At 46.1% G+C, this 20682-nt stretch overlaps 1 protein-coding gene and 1 pseudogene across 2 annotated transcripts in view; both read left to right on the forward strand.

Annotated features, from left to right (window-relative positions):
* The first annotated feature begins 1539 nt into the window (after positions 1 to 1539).
* The window catches only part of Apba1 (amyloid beta precursor protein binding family A member 1), a 65442-nt gene continuing 46299 nt past the window's right edge, over positions 1540 to 20682 (forward strand). Inside the window, exon 1 of one of the 2 annotated variants that reach the window (XM_032891728.1) lies at positions 1540 to 3199. In XM_032891728.1, the coding sequence (XP_032747619.1) occupies positions 1997 to 3199 (1203 nt within the window). In that variant the 5' untranslated portion in view covers positions 1540 to 1996. The remainder of the gene's footprint in view (positions 3200 to 20682) is intronic. The other variant, XM_032891727.1, reaches the window with a different exon arrangement.
* On the forward strand, positions 14693 to 14829 carry LOC116895110 (annotated as a pseudogene).

Here is a 20682-nt window from a genome sequence, read left to right on the forward strand (position 1 = left end):
CCGTTTGAATGAAGGACTTGACAAAAGAACGCAATGAGAGAAATCCAAACACTACTGAACCCCTGTCCTAGTTTGCTCTCTGTTGCTGTGATAAACCACTCTGACCAAAACCAAACTGAGGAGAAAGGGATTACATCATCTTACAGTTCTAGTCCATCCCTGAGAGAAGTCAAGGCAGGTAGGTACACACAGGAAGAGACTGAAGCAGAAACCACAAAGGAGTCCTGTTCATTGCCTTGCTCAGTCCCCTTTATTATACAGCCCAGGTTCACCTGCTTAGGAATGGCATGCCCACAGTGGTCTGGGCTCTCTGACATCAGTTGGCAATCAAGAAAAGGCCTCGCAGACAAGGCAGCAGGCCGATCTGAGCTAGGCAATGCCTTACCTGAGGTTCTGTCGTTCCTGGTGACAGGATTGTGTGAAGTTGACAGCCAGAGCTAAGTATGACAGCTCATTTACCACAGGCTTCTGGAAACCCAAAGAAGCCTGCCTGGTTTCTTTGTTCATTATACTCTGTGTCTGTTTCTATATATGCTGTGTACAGGTTGTGCTTAAAGCATGCCCGTGTGTGTGTGTGTGTGTGTGTGTGTGTGTGTGTGTGCGTGTGTGTGTGTGTGTGCAGGTGTGTGCTCAAGCGCTTTACCAGTATGAGGGGGTACTGGGGATGCAGTACCAGTAAACACACATTTAGAGGCCAGAGTAGGAGCATGTGCATCTTCCTTGATCATGCTCTACCATAGTGTTTCACAGTCTCTATCTGAATCGGAAGCTCTCCATTTTGGCTAGGCTAGCCAGCTGGCAAGCTCCCAGGATGCACCTGCACCTCTCTCCCAACGCTGCAATTACAGGCATCCACAGCCATGGCTGGCTTTTTTTACATGCTGGACATCCGAACTCAGGTCCTCTTATTTTCACCTCAATTGCTAGCACACACTGGAGCCATCTTCCCTGTCCTTTAAAAGCTACTTTGTGGTGAGAATTGATTAAGAGTTGGAATCCATCTTCCTCTCTTAACTGCCAGTTCCCCACAAACAGGTGGAGACCTCCCTCCCCATACATTCTGAAAATTATCCATGTAGTCTAGCCTCAAATGGCATGGCATTCCCAGAATTCCAGGTTTTAGATCAAGGGCACATGGGGAAAGTACTGGAAGCCGCCTACTTGGTATATTTATCAGAACTCTGTTTTCTAAGGGGAAAGTGTTTCTGAGTCAAATGAGTTAGATGAACCCTGCGTTTTATAACTTCCTCCCCTCGGCTATTCACGGTGAAACGTTAACTGTCACCCAGCTGGTCCCAAGGTTATTTTAACTAGGGATTCCATTTTTCTCCTGTGTTCACCCTACATGTAAGAAAAGAACTCTCATGTCTTTGTGAAGGTCTAGAAAGCTAAACCCTTGTTGGATATAAGAGAACAAAGAGGCTATTGGTGATTACCAGCCTCCTTGGAACCTTACATTCATGGCAATGGCGTCAAAAAGATTGCAAGATCACACACGCACGTGCACACACACACACACACACAATTTATTTAAAGAATTGCTACTAAAGTCTCTAGGATCCTAGTTTAGAGATATTTATCTTGGAGCAGATATGTCAATGGGCCCACTCAATTGAGTAGTATTCTATCCATAGACCTCAGAAAATGCAACCAGAAGAACATGCTAAGAACAAAGTGCCCGCAAAGCTTCCTATCTGAAGGTTTGGGAGGGTGAAGGCAATAAGCAATTAAGCAAGTAAATTTGCAATTACAAATTACGATACGTGTGTGAAGAGTGCTGTCAGATTACGCTTAAATTTGCAATCATGCCTTAATTGACCCAGATTCAGAAGGGATCAATAGCAAGTGGTTTTATGTCTGTCTGGATGCTCAGCTCTGAGTTCCATTCTGAACCACTCAGCAGCCCCTGTCCTTGTTTCTTCCAGGCCCGGTGGAGCCAAAATGAGCGCACAGTGAGCCAGCGCAGCCTCTCGCCAGCCATCCCCCGACGCCCACCATGAACCACTTGGAGGGCTCCGCGGAGGTGGAGGTGGCCGACGAGGCGCCAGGAGGGGAGGTGAACGAGTCCGTGGAGGCCGACCTGGAGCACCCCGAGGTGGAGGAAGAGCAGCAGCCGTCGCCCCCGCCGCCCGCAGGTCACGCACCCGAGGACCACCGCGCACATCCGGCGCCACCGCGGCCGCCACCGCAGGAGGAGGAGGAGGAGCGCGGCGAGTGCCTGGCTCGCTCGGCCAGCACCGAGAGCGGCTTCCACAACCACACGGACACCGCTGAGGGCGACGTGCTCGCCGCGGCCCGAGACGGCTACGAGGCGGAGCGCGCGCAGGACGCGGACGATGAGAGCGCCTACGCCGTGCAGTACCGGCCCGAGGCCGAGGAGTACACGGAGCAGGCGGAGGCCGAGCACGCCGAGGCGGCGCAGCGGCGCGCGCTGCCCAACCACCTGCACTTCCACTCGCTGGAGCACGAGGAAGCCATGAACGCCGCCTACTCGGGCTATGTCTACACGCACCGGCTCTTCCACCGCGCCGAAGACGAGCCCTACGCCGAGCCCTACGCTGACTACGGCGGCCTCCAGGAGCACGTGTACGAGGAGATCGGGGACGCGCCCGAGCTGGAGGCGCGCGACGGCCTGCGGCTCTATGAGCGGGAGCGCGACGAGGCGGCCGCCTACCGCCAGGAGGCCCTAGGCGCGCGGCTGCACCACTACGACGAGCGCTCCGACGGCGAGTCCGACAGCCCCGAGAAGGAGGCGGAGTTCGCGCCCTACCCGCGCATGGACAGTTATGAGCAGGAAGAGGACATCGACCAGATCGTGGCCGAGGTCAAGCAGAGCATGAGTTCGCAGAGCCTCGACAAGGCGGCCGAAGACATGCCCGAGGCGGAGCAGGACCTGGAGCGCGCCCCGACCCCGGGAGGGGGACACCCCGACAGTCCCGGGCTGCCAGCACCTGCCGGGCAGCAGCAGCGGGTCGTGGGAACCCCGGGAGGCAGCGAGGTTGGTCAGCGGTACAGCAAGGAAAAGAGGGATGCCATCTCGCTGGCCATCAAGGACATCAAGGAGGCCATCGAAGAAGTGAAAACCAGGACCATCCGTTCGCCTTACACCCCCGACGAACCCAAAGAGCCCATCTGGGTCATGCGCCAGGACATTAGCCCCACAAGGGACTGTGACGACCAGAGGCCCGTGGACGGAGATGTAAGTATGTATGGGTTCGGGCTGGCTGGACTGCAGGCCCCTGGGGAGGAGAGACTTGAGCTCTGTGGCCTTGCAAGTCTTTGGGAACTTACTTTATGGGATAAATGGTCTGTGGGGGCGCTATGCACCTCCCCATGGTGGTTTCCTCCTGTGTGGCGCCAGCAAGAGGGTGCTAAGAATGGACTACTTATCAGTCCTATAAGGCATCCCTGTGCTTTCTAAATTGTACCAGAAGGGCTTGTTGAGAGTTACGTTCTTGGGCACATGGCCCTCTTTGTGCTCATTGAGAAAGTCTGAACTGGGGTCCCACAATTTGTATCAGGTCTGCATTTTGTAAGAAGAGGCTTGGTTGGAGAGGATTTTTGCAAAATGGCGTCCTGTTAGTACAAGATCCGCAAGGGTTCCTGGGAGGAAGGAGTATTCAACATGAAAAAGAAGAGGTGTGTGGAAATGGGGTAGCACAGATAGGCATCAGGATAAAGTTTTAGTCAAAGACCAGCCTGTCCTAGGGTGTGTTTCCCTTCCCCCACCCCCTGGGGAAGGAGAGTAACTCCATCAAAGTCAATCTAAGGGCATTTTTTATTTTCCTGGTTTATCAGCAGTTCAACTAATCACACTTAAAAGACGAAGAATAACAATGTGGAGAGTCTCTCAAGCCCTGTCATGAATAAACAGGGGGCATCAGAGAGTCTTAGTAAGACGGTTCTTTGCAGTAGACATTTCCAGGGAGCATCAAGAGTGGTTCTGGGATATCTAAACGTCTTTTTGTTTTCTAGGATGGCAGAGGCCAATGTTTTCCCAACTAACAAGGTTCTGGGATATGCTGTTGACCCTGGGGCCAGTTAGAACTATTGCCATAAAGCCATAGATTTGGATGGCCACTGTGGTCTCTTTAATGGAAATCCCCCTATCCTGCTAGGTGTTCTGCAGCACCACCACCCCCAACACACACACACACACACACACACACACACAGATACACAGACACACACAGATACACACACATAGATACACAGACACACACAGATACACACACACATAGATACACAGACACACACACAGATACACATGCACGCATACACATACAGATACACACGCACACACAGATACACAGGCATATATACACACAGACACAACACACACACACACACACACACACACACACAGTGACTTCCTCTAGAACAGAGTAAGCTTTTGTCATTCCACAGAGAGATGTCCTCCATTTAAAACCAGCCGTGCCTCACTGCGAAAAGCCACAGGCAGAGCTGTTGCTGGCCCCGTTGGCAGCTTATTTGCCATTTTTTGAAATACCTAAGACATTTGAGACCATGTCAAGCTCAGGTGTCACAATCTATTGAAAATAAATCAAGACGACTGACCTTTGCCCCTCTACCTTGCTAGGAAAATGCTTTCTGCTCTAACCCTCCCCTTTCTGCACTCTTCAGTAATTTCTAAGCAATTTCATTTTAAAATGGAGCTTGAAGTCGGAGTAGGGTCAAGAGGTTAAACTCGGTTTCATTTAATCTGGTGCAGGTACTGGCCTCTTCCGCCAGCATCCTTAGCTGCGTCGGCTCCTTGAAATGACCTACTAACTGCTTGGCCAGGAGCTCCACGCTGAGCCCCAAGGACGGCGGTAGGGCTAAGAAAATGTTTGTTCCTTTGAACTAGCAGGACACGTTAAACCTCCTGTGTTATATTTTAATCCCAACAGAATTCATTATAAAATACTGAATAATACTTAGGACCCCATACTGTCAGAAATTCATCTTGACGCTAAGGAAGTGGTGAGTAGGGCTTACCAGGATAGAAAGAGTTAACAGAAAGCCAAGCCAAAACTTGTGCCATAAAATATGTCCCCATCTTCCTTAAGCCATTTGGATCTGTGGGTCGTATTTCATCTGTCATGCTGTATTTATAGGAAGGACCTTCATTTGCTCCCCCTTTGATGGTATTATTCCACCTCACCTCAGCATCAAAAAAGTATTTACTGAAATCTCATTCCACGCATGCTGTCACAGAAAATGGAATGGCACCGTTGAAACTATGGCGGTCTGCAGTCCACAGCAGTCTTGTTGAAAATACAGATTACTACCCACGGTGCTAAAGCCCAGTGCCTGAGGCAGAGCCTACCCATCTAGTAGGAGTCTTTTATTTGTTTATTTGTTTGTTTGTTTCATAAATTCTCCCTGAGATCTCAGTTATATAAAGGATTGAGAACCACGGATTCAAAGAGGGGAACCCATTTAGGGGCTTGTGGGCTTGAGGCTTTCTTCAGTTTCAAAACAACAACAGTAAAAACCTGTACCACTGTGATTACGCTCTGCAGAAACAGAGGGCCCTGAAATTCTTATCCGAAGGCCATAGGGTATCCCAAAAAGGCAAAACCAGAAAGTGCAAAGGCACAGGGGGAAGCTCCAAGCAGCCATGATTGCCGGAGGTCATTGCTGACCGTTAAGCTTGCTTCTGACATGCCTGCCCGTTCCTCTCTGAACCCCAACACCTAACATGTAGAGCAAACACGCATTTGTTTGCTGGAGTGGCAGACAGAATGAAAATTGAGGATCAATTATCCCTGAGAACATGTTCACCCTACTGAAATGACAGATACCCACCACCCAGTGAAAATTATTTTCTGAAAATCTGGGAGGAGGGGAAGACTTTCTATCTTCTGGGTATGTTTGAGAACTTCCTTCGAACCCTCTCCTTGACAAATACTGATTGTGAATGTTTGTCCTGAGAAGTTCCCTGTTACCGCTCTCCAGGCAACACTGCCATCCAGTAACAGTTGGTTTGACATCAGCCAGCACAGTGCATGCTGGGAGATTTGAGCTATTCTGAAGGGTGCTGTTCACTTCTGAAACTTTATCAAAAGGACACAGTAAGGCAATAAGCAGAAAGGAAGCAGCAAAAGCTGAGCATAATAAACTGTGGTTGAGTTCCTGGACGATGCGGGGCATTTCGTGCTGGGGTGTAGTCTCAGTTTTCTTTGGAGAAGCTCGCTCTTCCTCATCCCTGGAGCCATGAGGCAAGGCCAGTGACTCGAGTGTTCAGACACTCGTTACTTCTAGGCAGGAGCAGCAGAAAGGATCCTTCTCACTCTAATTGCAACCACCCCAGAAGCCACATGGTAAGTCAGACGGGTGTAACCCTGGGCAGAGCAAAACCTGCTTTCCCAGAGTGAGCAGGGTTCCCCGGTGATACCAGTGAGACACTGAAGCAGCCTCAGCTGAGGGCACAGGGATTTGGGGGCGGTTTGTTCCCACTACACAGCCTGGTCAGTGCTGAATAATTCAGGAAGGGTTTCGGCTTCCTCTTTTCTACCAAGATTTCTGAGGATCTGAACTTAGATACCCCAGAAAGGGACTTGAAATACCCCTCAGTGCTTCAGTTAACAGGAACGTGAGGACATGATTGAGAAAGAAAGGTCTGTCGACAGGCGGAAGACATTAGAACTCAGGGTACCTCTAGTATTAGTCACGTGATTCTTTCTTGTAGATGTGTGGCTACTCTAAGGAAAGGGAGGCTCCCTAACCCAAAAAACACAAACCAAGAAAAGAGGTAGGAGGGACTCCCCCCACAGACCCTTTGGGCACATGAAGAGGAGACACGGGCATGGCTACTGTGTAAAAAGACAAGGAAGCAGTGAATCCAGACTCCAGTGGGAGACGTCCAGGAAGAAGAAGGCAGAGAGAGCCTGATGAGCATGGGGTTGGAGGAGTGGAGATTTGGAGAGGGTTTAGCATATATGGACGACCAGCGGATGGAAAACGAAGCAAATAAAAAAGCAATTCTATTTCCAGCTTTCTTCGGTTATTTGTCCTTTCCGACAACAATTATACAACTCAGAAGTGTAATTCTGTATGCATGTGGCTGGGCTGGGAAGAGCAGAGGTCGAGTCTTCAGAATGCAAACACTGACCATCGACCAACTAGAAACGTGTGGCAGAAAAACCGTAGATTTTAGCATTTGCAGTAGAAGCCAAGAAGAAAAATAATGTCTAACTCTGAAATGAAAGCGAGGCAATGCAAACACATCACCTCTGAACGTGAAAGTAAATGCAGAAGAAAGTTCCAGAAGCATTGAAAACGGGGCCAGGAAGTGAGGAGTCACCGGTGTGGCAAAAGAATTTGAGTTTTGCCCTAAGCTGTGTAGTGTGATTTGACTTTGAAAAACTGTGTTTGTGGATTTAAGCCGAGACAGTTCGCTGAACAAAGCGATTATCTCACTGTCCTGTTTTCTTGAACTAAAATAGAAAAGGGTTAGATGTTTCTGTGTGTGTAGGAAGGGAAGGACTTCTCTGTCAGCTACTGACCTGTGGTGGGATGGGTGTGCTGAGCCTTATGCAGCGTTTGCCTTAAGTGTGAAACCTCTAATGGGCGGAAATTACAAATATAAGGATAAGCAACTAGAGGTTAAGAGGAGAGCTGTGCCCACCACAGAACACAGCTGGACAGTAAAGAACCCGAAGGGTTTAGAAGCTATGGGCTTATATGTGTGTTTAGAGTTCGGAAGCCTGGTAACATTGGCGGGGAAGAAAGCTGTAAGAATACTAAATGCTCTGGGAATGGCATACGCCAGGGTCAAGTGCAGTGCACTGACTTCTCCAGAGACGTGAATAATTATGTAAGCTCACAGCCTTCGCTTTAAGGAGGAAATGTTTCTGAGAGCTGCCTTTGCCAGGGTGGAAGCACCATTGTTGAGGCATTTACCAGTCCATGCTGCACCTGCGAATTCACAATGAGGAGGTGGTGCGCTGTGTGGCAAAACTCAGTTGTCAATAGCAACAGCAAAAAGGAGCCATTTTCCTGTGAACCTCGAGGACCCTATGTGACCAGGGTAATTTTCTTTAAAGATGTAATAGTCTTGACTGTTATATCTTCAAAATGAAAAGGCTTGACCTTAAACTCCCGTTTGAAGAGCAAATGATTCGTTTTAGCCATGAAGAGAGCAGAAGGGGATAGGGAATGTTTTGCTTTGTGAGCGTCTCCTAGACTCAAAGTGTTACCTTCAAGTTAACTTACCTCATCTCTAGAATGTCCCCTGTCTATTCAATGCTGGACAAGCCCTGATGCCTGAAAGCTATCTGCCTACTACCATCAAACCATTGCCATATCAGAGTCACTAGATGAGGACCTGCCCGATGGTGGCCCACCGCAAGTCAACTATCCCAGCTATCCATGCTCCTTAGAATTAAAAAGAAAAAAGTTATGGGCAAGAAATTTTTTTTTAACCCTTGGGCTTCAGCTTCTCTTCGCCTGACCCCACTCCTACGAGGAATCTTTCTCTCTGAATTGTCTCACCAAATCATATGCATGTGAAACCACAAGGAAAGCAACAGAAAGCAAACAGCCAGTTTCCCCTGAAAAGTTTGGTCCCTAGAGTTAGCACGCAGGACCACAGTTCAGAAATGTGGCAGGTTTACTTAGGAAGTAGGGGGCTCAAGAAACTGTCTGTGACTCCCAAGAGTGTTTGTCTCGTTCTCTCTAACATGGCTCCTTCAGAATTACAGGCGGTAAGTGGACTGGAGAGAAAGGGTAGGTACAGTGAGAAGAGCAGCTGTATGTACACCCAGTTAAATGCCAGGGTCATGCAGTCCTGCTGAATCATGAAGCATGTATTGCCTATAAATGAAACCATCTTTAAGTTGAAATTTATTCTTTTTATAAGCATAGCTGGTGTGTGGTTTGCATATGCTCTGCCCAGGCAGTGGCACTATTAAGAGGTGTAGCCTTGTTGGAGTGGGTGTGTCACCGTGGAAATGGGCTAAATCCCTTTACCCTAGCTTCGTAAGAGCCAGTCTTCTACTAGCAGCCTTCAGATGAAGATGTAGAACTCTCAGCTCCTCCTGCACCATGCCTATCTGGGCGCTGCCATGCTCCTACCTTCATGATCATGAACTGAACCTCTGAACCTGTAAGCACACCCCAATTAAATGTTGTCCTTATAAGAGTTGCCTTGACCATGGTATCTGATCACAGCAGTCAAACCCTATCTATAACAGTTGGTATCGTGCTCTTAACACAAAAGGAGTTCTCAGTAACCATAAGATGTCTTTGCAGATGTGGAATTCTCTCTGGAAACATGATGTAAGGCTCACGGGCATGGCATGTTGGCTCCTTCCAGAAGTTAGGGCTCACTATTTAGGGTGGGTCACAGGCACAATGAATGAATGTACTTGGCCTCAGTGTTTCTCACCATCTCTGCACTGGGATCTCCATTTGCTATCTTCCAACACACAAATCTGCACCGTGCCACTCATCCTGGTCCTCCCTTCAGCCACCCTGGTTCCCAGCTTCTGCATTAAGCAGCAACCCACCAGCCTTTTTTATCCAGGGCTGTTCTAGTTAAATCAAACTAGCCTACTAGTTAGTGGGAATGGAACATGCACCACCCGCTCCTGTTTACTTTATATTGGCATCCTGTTCCCATCTTCCTCCCAGAGACCAGTGCACAAATTACTTTGAAACAGGAGGTTGTTTCAACATTGTCAGAGTCAGAGTCAGAAACCAGCCACCTTCTTGCTGAAAGGAAGGCATTATCAACACTGTGGGAAGTAAAGGCCTAAAGTTAGTATCCGCTCTGATCAATCACCTGTAAACTAGTAGAAAGATCTTAGATGTCTCGATGTTATCCCCTCTCTACCCTGAATTCAGCTTACAGCTGCAAGGATTTTGCTTTTTCTATTAACTGTTGCTAGGAGACTGTCAAACAAGGTCAAATGCACATGCTAATTAATTAAGACTCATTAGCAGCATCTTGCCCTGTTGACCTTGCCGCTGTGTTATCAAGCCTACAAGGACAAGAAAAAAGAAATTGCACCACGGCCAAGGATTCTATTTCTGTGCAGGATTCCCGTGAGGTGCTCTGAATTGAGGGGTTTCCTCTGCAGATCTCCACCTGCTCATGGGTTCTGGCCTGCAACAATATTTCCAGGATTGGATAGCAAGGGATAGAGTTGAAATGGGATCCACATCAGGCAGACAGAATTTAGGATGAAGACGTGTTCTATAAGTGCCCGATTTGGGGTCAGTTCCCTGCTGGGATGTGAGGTGGTATTCTTAGGAAGAGGAAGGATGGCCTTATGTAGCTCCAATATTGCATACATTCATATCTGAAGAGGACTGGACCCCAAGTAAGCACCCATGGCTCAGGTTGGCCCACTGACTTGCTGTGAAAGAGTATGTATCCCAGTGCAGTCTTCACTGTCCTCCGGGGTCCAGGCTGTTCAAACTTAGATGAATAGTACAGATGGATCCAATAGTTCCAACACCCCTAAGGTTTGGACAGATGTGTAACTATGGAGACATAGACACAGCAGAAATGGCCTCTGGTATATTCATTCCATCAAGCAGACCTCAGGAAAGGAAGGAAACCTGCCGCTTAGACAGTTCCACATCTGATGTCAAAGGACTCAGATGCCTCTGTCCTTTGGGCTTTGCAGAATATGACACACTCTTCTCTTGGGCTTGTTCACTCCCTCTCTGTAGCTTTTCTTGTCAGATAATGCATGGCACTGGCATCCCCAACACCTTGGGCTCTCCAATGCAACCCAGGCTTCGCTTTTGAAGCTTCAGAAAATGGCTTCTCTGAGTTTCCATGCAGGGACTCCCCTGTCACGTGCCTGGCCTCCCCAGCTCTCCTTCACCTCAAAGGAAGATTCTACAACTCCTTTACTTATTATTCCTGTATCCTTCATGACTAAAGCCAGAACCACATGAAGAATACTGACAAGTTTGAGGACCACTCAGGGAGGAGCCTGGCCCCCTCAGATGACGTTTCCAACAGCCTTCCTTTGTTGTTCCCTTTTACAAGCTGGAAGCTTATCTGGGTAGCTTCATTCTGTTTGTGAACAGGCCTTTCTTTAGTCTTCTCATTTCTCCCTGCACAAGCCTTCGCTTCAACATTAAATTTCCTGGTGTTCTTTTTCTTTTCAAACTGTACATCCTATACTTCTTTTTCCCCCTGGTTGCCCCTTTTCATTGTAGACCCGCAGAAGGTTGATTACTAATAACCACAGGACAGATTCAGTATTAGGTTGTCTTGAAATCTCCACCACCAAGGAGATTAATCCCATACATTTCATTTAGCCTCAAGCAGATTCTTAGGACAAGGGCAGAAAGCAGCCACATTCTTCGCCAAAATATCACAAGAAGAGTCTCTCACCCAGCTGCTATTATTACCCCTGTCTGATACCTCTTGAGCTGGGCCTCCAGAGTTCACATTTCCCTCTGCACTATTGTATTCCAGACTCCTACTAGGATGTCCTATTAAGACCTACTTAGAGCATTCAACTACTTCCCCAGTCCAAAATCCCAAAGAGGTCTTCCACATGTCTGCAAAAGACCAAGATGGCCAGGTCTGACGCAGCAATATCCCTCTTCCTGGTCCATCTCCTGCCTTAGTTACTTTTCTGTTGCTATGATAAACACTATGACCAAGGCAACGTATAGAAGAAAGGGTTTCTGTGGACTTTGAGGTTTTTTTTTTTTTTTTTTTTTTTTTGGTTCTTTTTTTTCCGGAGCTGGGGACCGAACCCAGGGCCTTGCGCTTCCTAGGCAAGCGCTCTACCACTGAGCTAAATCCCCAACCCCGGACTTTGAGTTTTCAAAAGACTCACCATTCCCAGTCTCTTTCTCTCTACTTTGTAATTGTGGATGTAGGTCTCGGCTACTGCTCCGGTGGTGTGCCTGCCTGTCTGCTGCCATGCTCGCTGCCATGATGGTCATGGAATCTATTCTCTGAAACCGTAAGCCCCAAATAAACGCTTTCTTTTATGCATTATCTTGGCCATGGTATCTTATCACAGCATAGCAAAATAAGACAAACTAAAACCTATTTTTTAAAAAAAGAGCTTCTCTGAGGAAAAGGTTGAGAGCAGCACTGATCCATAGATATAAACATATGTAGAAAGCAGTTTAACACCGTGTCCATTTAAGTAAATAATAGTAGTGGGTTTTCCCCTGGAGCCTGTGACCTCCCACCCATGGTTCTTGGCCAGGTTTACAGTGCCTGTTATGAGTCCCTCCTGTGGAGCAGCCTCAGTCCCAATCAGAAGGTCACTGGTACCCCATATACCCATGCCACTATTACGCTCTTGGGCACTCTTGTTGTTGTAGCTTGTGGGGTCCACAGATAGATGATTTTGATTGATTATTCTTTTCTCCCTAGAAGTTTGCATAGCACATTCTGATACAATGAAAGATATCCAAAACCAAGAAAACATCAAGCTCAGACCCAGTTTGATTTCTCAGCATCCTACAAGCCAAGTATGAGGTGTGTTTGGCAGTAGGGTCTTGGGGTTTAGTTCTAATGAATAAGCAAATGCACTGGCAATAACCTATAATGTTGTAGGAGTCTCTGGAGCCTCCCTGACTGTCTTGCAGTTTCCGTTGATGTGAGGAGACACTATGACCACAGAAACTCTTAACAAAGAAAAGACATTTAATCAGGGGCTGGATTACAAGTTCAGATGTTTAGTCCATTGTCATGGCAGAAAGCATGGCAACATGCCAGGACACATGGTGTTCAAGGAGTAGCTGAGCGTTCCACATATAAATCCAAAGGCAGCAGGAAGAGAGAGCGACACCGGGCCTGGCTTGAGCATCTGACACCTCAAAGCCCTCACCCAGTGACACACTTCCTCCACCAAAGCTTCTTAATAGTGCCACTTGCTATGGGTCTATAGGAACCATTTTCATTCAAACCACCGCACTGACCAACACTGCATAAGGAGATATCCCTCAGTTGGGCCCTCCCACATCAGGCATTAATCAAGAAAGTGTTCCACAGACTCGCCTACAGGTCAACCTCATGGAGATGTTTTCTCAGTTATGTTTAATAAGGTTGGGCTTCCCCAAAGAACATGATCCACCCATGGAGAGTTGGGTTCTGTTTTTGTTGTTGTTGTTGTTTTGTTTGTTTTACTTTGTTTACAAAATAGTTCCCATGGGGATTCTCCATAACATCCTTTGTTTTTGGTTATCCCTTCCCCTGCTCTCTCTCCTCTGCTCTATCCTACCACCCTCATCCCCACGTAAACCTTTCCAGCCCCACATCTACCCTCTACTTTGTATCACATGTGTCCTTCCATCCTCCCGCCTTAGTTTGGTTTCACTTGCTGTGGTAAACACCACACCAAGAGGCACTCGGGTTGGGGGTTGTTTCATTTTACATTTTACAGTCTGTCATGGGAATGATGCAGGAGGAGCTCAAGGCAGAGTCCGTGAAAGAACACAGCTCACTGACCTGCACTCTGTGTAGCTCTCAGGCTGCTTCCTGATATAAACTTTAATATACCTGCCCAGAGGAAACACTGTCCACAGTGGACTGGGCCCTCCCACATTAGTCATTAATTAGCCATTAATTTAGAAAATGCTTCACAGACTCACCTACAGGTAAGTCTGATGGAGACATTTTCTCAGTTGAGGGTCCCTCTTCCCAAACAACTTTAGCTGTGTCTACTGAGAAAACAGACTCTTCCCTCCTTTAAGGCTTCACTTTTCCTCCGGTAGATCCTTTCTAGCTTCTCGGCCCTTACAGGCATTCCACTTTAAACATGCCACTCTGAGAGTTCATAGCTAGAATCTGCGTGTGAGAGAGAACTTGTGCCACTTTGCTGGGCCTGGGTTACCTTTTACAGCATAATGTTGTTCATTTCCATTCATTTTCCTATAATTTCATTTTTCTTTTTAGCTGAATAAAATTCCATTTTCTGGTGGAATCCTTAGGGTCTTTTATGTATAGACTCATACTATCTGCAGACAGGGATGCTGGGATTCCTTCCTTCGCTGTTTCTATCCATTTGATTTTCTTGTCTTGTTTCTCTAGATAATATGTCAAGTGCTATAATAAATGGGAGTAGAGAGAGTGGACACCTTGTGCTTTTCCTGATCTTTGGAAATATTTTGAATTTTCTGCATTGAGCGTGGTGTTGGCTATAGTCTCATTATACATAAAAAGCATTTATTGTGTAAAGATATGTTCCCTCTAACACTAGCTTCTATAGGGGCTTTATTATGAAGGGATATTAGATTTTTGTCAGAGGCCTTTTCTTAGTCCCCTAGGGTAATCATGGGGTTCCGTCTAGGTCAATTTACATGCTGAACTAAACTTACCCATTTATGTATGTTGAACCATTCCCAAATCTCTGAAATGAAGCCAATCTGTGACATACAATCTTTTCGAAATGTTCTTGAAATCAGTTTGCAAGTATTTATTATGTATTTTTTAACATCTGTTCATTAGGGAAACTGATCTATAATCTGGTTTATAAGTTTTTGATTATGCCTTTATCTGCTTTGAGTATCTGGATAGTAATTGCCTCATAAAAAGAATTTGGAAGAAACCTTTCATGCCCTGTCTTACAAAATTATTTGGGTCATATTGTTCTTTGAACATGTAGAATTATTTAATGAATCTTTCTGGACATGGGAATCTTTTATTTGAAAATATTTTTACTGCTTCCATTTTATTGTTTGTTATAGATCTGCTTAAATCGCTTCTCAGCCTTTTGGCTAAGATCAAGTGTTTAGATCTGCTTAAATTGTTTATCTCATCTTAGTCTAACTTTGGTAAGCCTAGAAATTCATCCATTTCCTTCATATTTTACAACTGAGTTGAGTGTACGTTTTTAAGGTATGTCATGATTTTCTGGATCTCATTGGTATCTGTTTTAATGTCTCCTTTTAATCTCCAGTTTTATTTACCTCATGTATATATGTGTATGTGATGCATGTATATGTATTTGTGTATAGTATATGCTCATATGCATGTGTGTGAGTGTGTGTGTGTGTGTGTGTGTGTGAGTATATGTGTGTGAGTGTGTGTGTGTGTGAGAGGTGTGTGTGTGTGTGTGTGTGTGTGTGAATATATGTGTGTGAGTGTATGTGTGAGAGAGTGCGTGTGTGTGTGAGTGTGTGTGAGAGTGTGTGTGAGTGTGTGTGTGTGTGTGTGTGTGTGTGAGTGTGTGTGTGTGAGTGTGTGTGTGTGAGTGTGTGTGTGTGTGTGTGTGTGTGTGTGTGTGTGTGTGTGTGTGTGTGTGTGTGAGTGTGTGTGTGTGTGTGTGTGTGAGGTGTGTGTGAGGTGTGTGTGTGTGTGAGAGTATGTGTGTGGAAGGTGTGTGTGTGTGTGTGTGTGTGTGTGTGTGTGTGTGTGTGTGTGTGTGTGTGTTGATGCACATGCATGTATAGGCCAGAGGGAGATATCTGGTGTCTTCCTCTGTATTGCCCCCCCTTTTTTTGGCACGGTTGCTTCCTGAGTCCGAAGCTCTTCGCTTCAGCCTCCTGGGAGCCATCTGTCTCTATGACACCGTGCTAAGGTTTTAGGTGCATGCAGCCATGCCTGGCTTTTAAGTGAGTGTGGGGGAATTTGGAAACAGATCCTCCTACTTTCATAGCAAGTATTTTTACCTACTGAGTCATTTCTCTGGCTCCTTCTAATTTTATTAATTTGGGTCTTTCTTCTCTTTTAATTAGCTAAGGGTTTGTCAGTATTATTTATCTTTTCAAAGAAAGAAACAAATCAAAATCTTAGTTTTATTGCCTCATTATATTGGTTTAGGTTTGGGTTTTGATTTTTGTTTATATTTGTTTCATTAGTTTTTTACTTGATCATAACCATTTCTTCATATCTCCTGCTTTGGGTGTGGTTCAGTCTTATTTTTTCAGTGTCTTTAGATGCATCATTAGCTTATTTATTTGAGATATTGCTATTAATTATTACTTAATGTAGGCACTTAGAGCGATAAACTTCCTTTTTAGAGCCGCCTTTGTTATATTTTAGGTTTTAGTACTTTGTGTCATCATTTTCATTTAAATCTAAGAATGATAATTTATTGATCACTCAATAGTGTATTGTTTAATCTCTATCACTTTGTGAAAAAAATGTAGTTTCTCTTACTGTTGACAACTAGCTCTATTCCATTGTGGTCAACTAAACTATAAAGTATTATTTTATATTTGAGATGTTCTTTGTGTATTAGTATGTGATCTGTTTTAGAAAAGTTCCTTGTCTACTGAAAAGAATGTGTATTCTGTAGTATTTGGGTCATATGGTTTGTAAATACCTATTAGGTTCATCTATGTGTCATTTCATCCTGTTGTTCCCCTGTTTAATTTTTTCTGGGTGGTCTAATGGTGAGTGTGGAATATTAAAGTCTGTTACTGTGTAGAATTAATCTATGACTTTATGCATAGTAATGTTTGCTTTATGAAGTCAGGTCTATTCTGTTCAGTGTGTATTAGAATTGTAATGTTCTCTCTGTTGATCTAACATATAAATTATGTTTTAACATATATTAGAATATTGATCCTGCTTGTTTCTCGTTCCATCTGCTTGAAATACCTTTTCCTAGCCTGCCACCCTAAGATAATAACTGTCTTTGATAGAGAGAAGTGTTTGTTGGAGTCAGTGAGAGAAGAATTCTGTTTTCTAATCCAGTGGGCTATTCTTAATCTTTTGATGAAATAATTAAGACCACTAATAGTATTATTATTGAAAAGTATGTATTAATTCCTGGGGGATTTTTTTGTTAATTTTGTGGTTGTTTGTATGTTTCCTAGTTCTCTTTTTGTTAATACCATGTTAGCTTCATTTATTTTGTCCTGTAGCCTCTTAGATTTACTTATCTTCCTTGTTAGCTAAAGTATTCTTTCTAGCATCTTCTATAGAGCTCGCTTGATAGTATATATTCTTTTAACTTGTTTTTATTATACACACATTTTCTTTCTCCTTCAATTATGACACACACAATTTATACACACACACACACACACACACACACACACACACACACACACACACTGACTATTATATAGATAAGGAGTTGCCATAGAGAATAAGGGGAGCTGGGAGGAATCTAGCTCTGGAGTCCTATTATAAAATCTATTTTATGTCATTTAATGTATATGAGTGTTTTGCCTGCACGTCTGCTTCTGTACCATGTGTGTGCCTCATCCCCTCAGAGGCCAGAAGAGGGTGCCACATCCTCTGGAACTAGAGTTACTGTTGTCTGTGAGCCACCGTATGGGTGCTGGGGACCTGTCATGCACATGATTTACCCATCACAGAGAAACAGATTAAGTGTCTTTCCCAGATGCATGGTTTTTTGTTCATGCATTAAAAAAAAATGGGAATAACTCACAGCGAGCAAACCTAACAATCTAATGATCTGGCTGTAAGAGATGCCACTGGAAGCCTGAGGAGGACTCACTCATGGACAGTGAGTAGGGGTGACATAACAGCCCAGTGCACAGCAAGCCCCCATGTCCACTGATGAGGGAAGGACAATGACTGGATGCTGGCTCTGCAGCTGAAGTTCCTCGAGAGCTTAAGAACAATGGAGGCTAGACAGTCACCCAGTCATCCAGGTCAACCAGGATGCTGGATTCTTAGTGATCTCCAAGGTCAGATGAAGGACATCTTTACGAAGACACGGTCCCTGGAAGAGCCCCTTGTTGGTAGTATACATGGCTCGTGTACACTGGAGACCAGCTGTCTGGACCCTGAGGTTTTATGGTACTTGTGAGGCTTATCACACGCCCTTGCAGACTTGTGACCCCTGCTTCTGATTGGTGAGGGCTGTCTGGTTCTAAGGCACTGATGGTTACTGCTTCGGCTCTCAGCACATTCTGGTGTCAGGACATTGAGCAGGAGTGTCTATCTTGCTTTCTTGCTTTTGTCCTAAGTGTTCACTCTGGGATTGAACCTGGGTCCTTTGGAAGAGAAAAGGTGATCTTAATCACTAAGCAATCTCTCCAGTGGGCAAAAGTCTTGGTGTGTTCCCTTGACTCACAGGGCTAGTTGGGGTGGGGACTGGCCAGCAGAGGGCGCTAGGTCTCATCCTCCTTCCTGACTTCAGAGCACAGCCTGGCAGTGGAGTCCTAAGTCTTTGTACATCCCCTGACCTGAGAGCACCTTTAGCAGTTGGGTTCCAAGCCTTTTTATTCCATCCCAGACCTGTCCATCACTTTTCGACTGATCTAGAAGAGAAGTAGTACTGTGACCCCTATTTGTAGGTTGAAAGAGCATCTTAAAATTGAACTGATATGCTGTAAGTGTATTCTGCACCTAAGGTATTGTACAAGACCCCAGGGATACTGTGTGACAGGCAGAGAGGTCTGTCTGCACAGTGTTGTGCTTGAGGCCAGTCCTTTATCAAGTCCACAGCCAAACCTCTCAGCCTACTCTGCTCCTAAGGCTTTCATCTGAATCCTTCTGTGATGCCTTAGACTACTGCTACATAACAGATCATCCCAAAATCTAGCAGCCTAAAGCAACACACACACACACACACACACACACACACACACACACACACATCTGTTTCATACTACAAGGTTGCAAGTGGGCATGGGAGGAGGGAGGTTACCATCATAAAGCTTTCCTGGGAAAAGCTCTGCTCCCAAGCTCCCATGCTGTGGGCAGTATCCAGCTCTTCAAAACCAATTGGCTGACAGCCTTGGCTTCCCATTGATCGTGGCCAGGGCATTCTCAGTTCTTTGTCCCATGGGCCCAGTCTCACCCTTAAAGTATGCAAAGCAAGAAGGCTCCAGAGTCTGATGGCAAGATGGCAGCCATAGTCCATGGTAACCCAATGACCCAGTAACATTGTACTTCTGCAGTTTTATCTCATTGTCAAGGCGGATATCTGACCCTCACGTCCTTCCCAAGGAGAGGCTTACACAGGGGTCTGACCTTTGTGGGGCCATCCGCAAAGCCTCTCCCCACATATTCGGTATCAGTGATTATGTCAGCAAAGCCCGCAAGGGTGAGAGCACGGCTAACTGTGTCTTCTGCCATCGACATCATCAACCATGTTGAGATCCTAGGCTGTTGGTCCACCTTGTAGCTGTGGGAAAGAAAACGTGCAGGTCCCAAAATAACCGATGGGAGAATGAAGCCACCTGCTACATAGGTGTGAGTGAGCTGGCACAGATGTGGAGCAGGTGGTTACATCCAAGAGCACAGGTAAAGGGGCAGTGGAGAAATTTTAAAGAGGGGCTTTTGTCCTGGAGGACAAACATACCCATACCACACTCTCGGGGTGAGTTTTGGTTTTTTTTGTTTTTTCAATATTAGAGAGCTTCCAGTGTCCATAGAATCTGTTGTAAAGCATTCATTCTCTGCTGGTGGTCTCCTTTGCCTGTGGGGACAGAAGTATCTGCCCACCAGATGGTAGCCTTTAACACTGCCCAGCCTCACTCAGGCCTCTAGTTGACCCAGTGTACTCTATGAATAGTGTTGTTTCTCTCTGGGCCAAGATGCAGGGATGATTGGGGAGCATGGAAGTCAGAGGAATTGCTGGGGTTGGGAGAAGCCTGTAGGGTAGGAGGCCTGCAGGTTGAACTGGCCTTGAGGCTGGCTGTTGTCCCAGCACTGTGCTGTCTCCCCCCATTGTGGTGTGTGGTTCCTATTCCTTACGCTCCCATCTCAGCACGATCTTGCTACTGGTAAAGTTTCCCATCACAGATGTGTTCCATAATTGATGCAGCCTGGAGAAGGTGGTGATGAATAATTAAGTAGGTTTCAGGTACAGAATGAACATTAAAGGAGAGGGAGAACAAAAGCAAGACAGCCAGGGGAAGAGGTTCAAGCTCCGTCGGGCCAAAAGGGTGATGCACGCAAACACTGCCTACCTCACAGAAGGCCTAGGTTTTGATTTTGAGTCTTCTGTTGCCTGATAACTGAGTTTGTGTGTGAGCTGGTCATCTCTGGCTAATACCTGAGAGGCTGACAAACCCTCTATGGCAGCAGTGGCTTCCAGAGCCTTGTTCTAATGGCTCCAAAACTAAAGCCAAAACAGGGTCAAGAGTGGTCAAGGGAAAGCAGCTTCACCACAAGCCAGAGAGTTAACTGGCAGGGACTGTTAGTCCGCACACCTCATAGCCAACACCCAAAGATTTCTCCACTTGAAATAGGTAACAGGAGGGAAAGGGCATGTGGAGAAGTGTCTAACTTTGTCATCTAGGGACTCCCTGAGCACTGTCCTGCGAAGGGCTTTCCTTCTTGAGTAGTGGCTAACAGGTACTGCAGGGCACTGACAGAGGCTGTGGAGGGTGCACTTGATTGACAGCAAGTCTGATCGGACTCTCGAGATGGAAGAGATGGGTGAATCCAGAGATGCAGTCTCTGTGGTCCTTCCCCTGGCCACCGAGCTTGCCCACACATGGGAAACTGCCAGTAAGAATGGCTGGTTTCTGGGCTGGAGAGATGGCTCTACCCGTAAGGCTAGGCTCACAACCAAAAATATAAAAATGGCTGGTTTTCCAGCTGTAGATTGCTTTATATCCTATGTGGCTTGTTCTCCCATTTAGCCCTGTCCACAGCTCATTAACTGGATAGGTAGCCTCAGAGAGAGCCCTGTTAACAGGTCTGACAGAGGGCTTGGTGACCAGGAAGCTGATGTTGCTTGACGGCCTCTGTGCACGCAGGTCCCTCCTCAGCTTCCCCATGTCCCCCAGATCACTTCTACCCAGATGTGTCTT

This window comes from Rattus rattus, chromosome 2 (assembly GCF_011064425.1).
Source record: "Rattus rattus isolate New Zealand chromosome 2, Rrattus_CSIRO_v1, whole genome shotgun sequence".
NCBI lineage: Eukaryota > Metazoa > Chordata > Mammalia > Rodentia > Muridae > Rattus > Rattus rattus.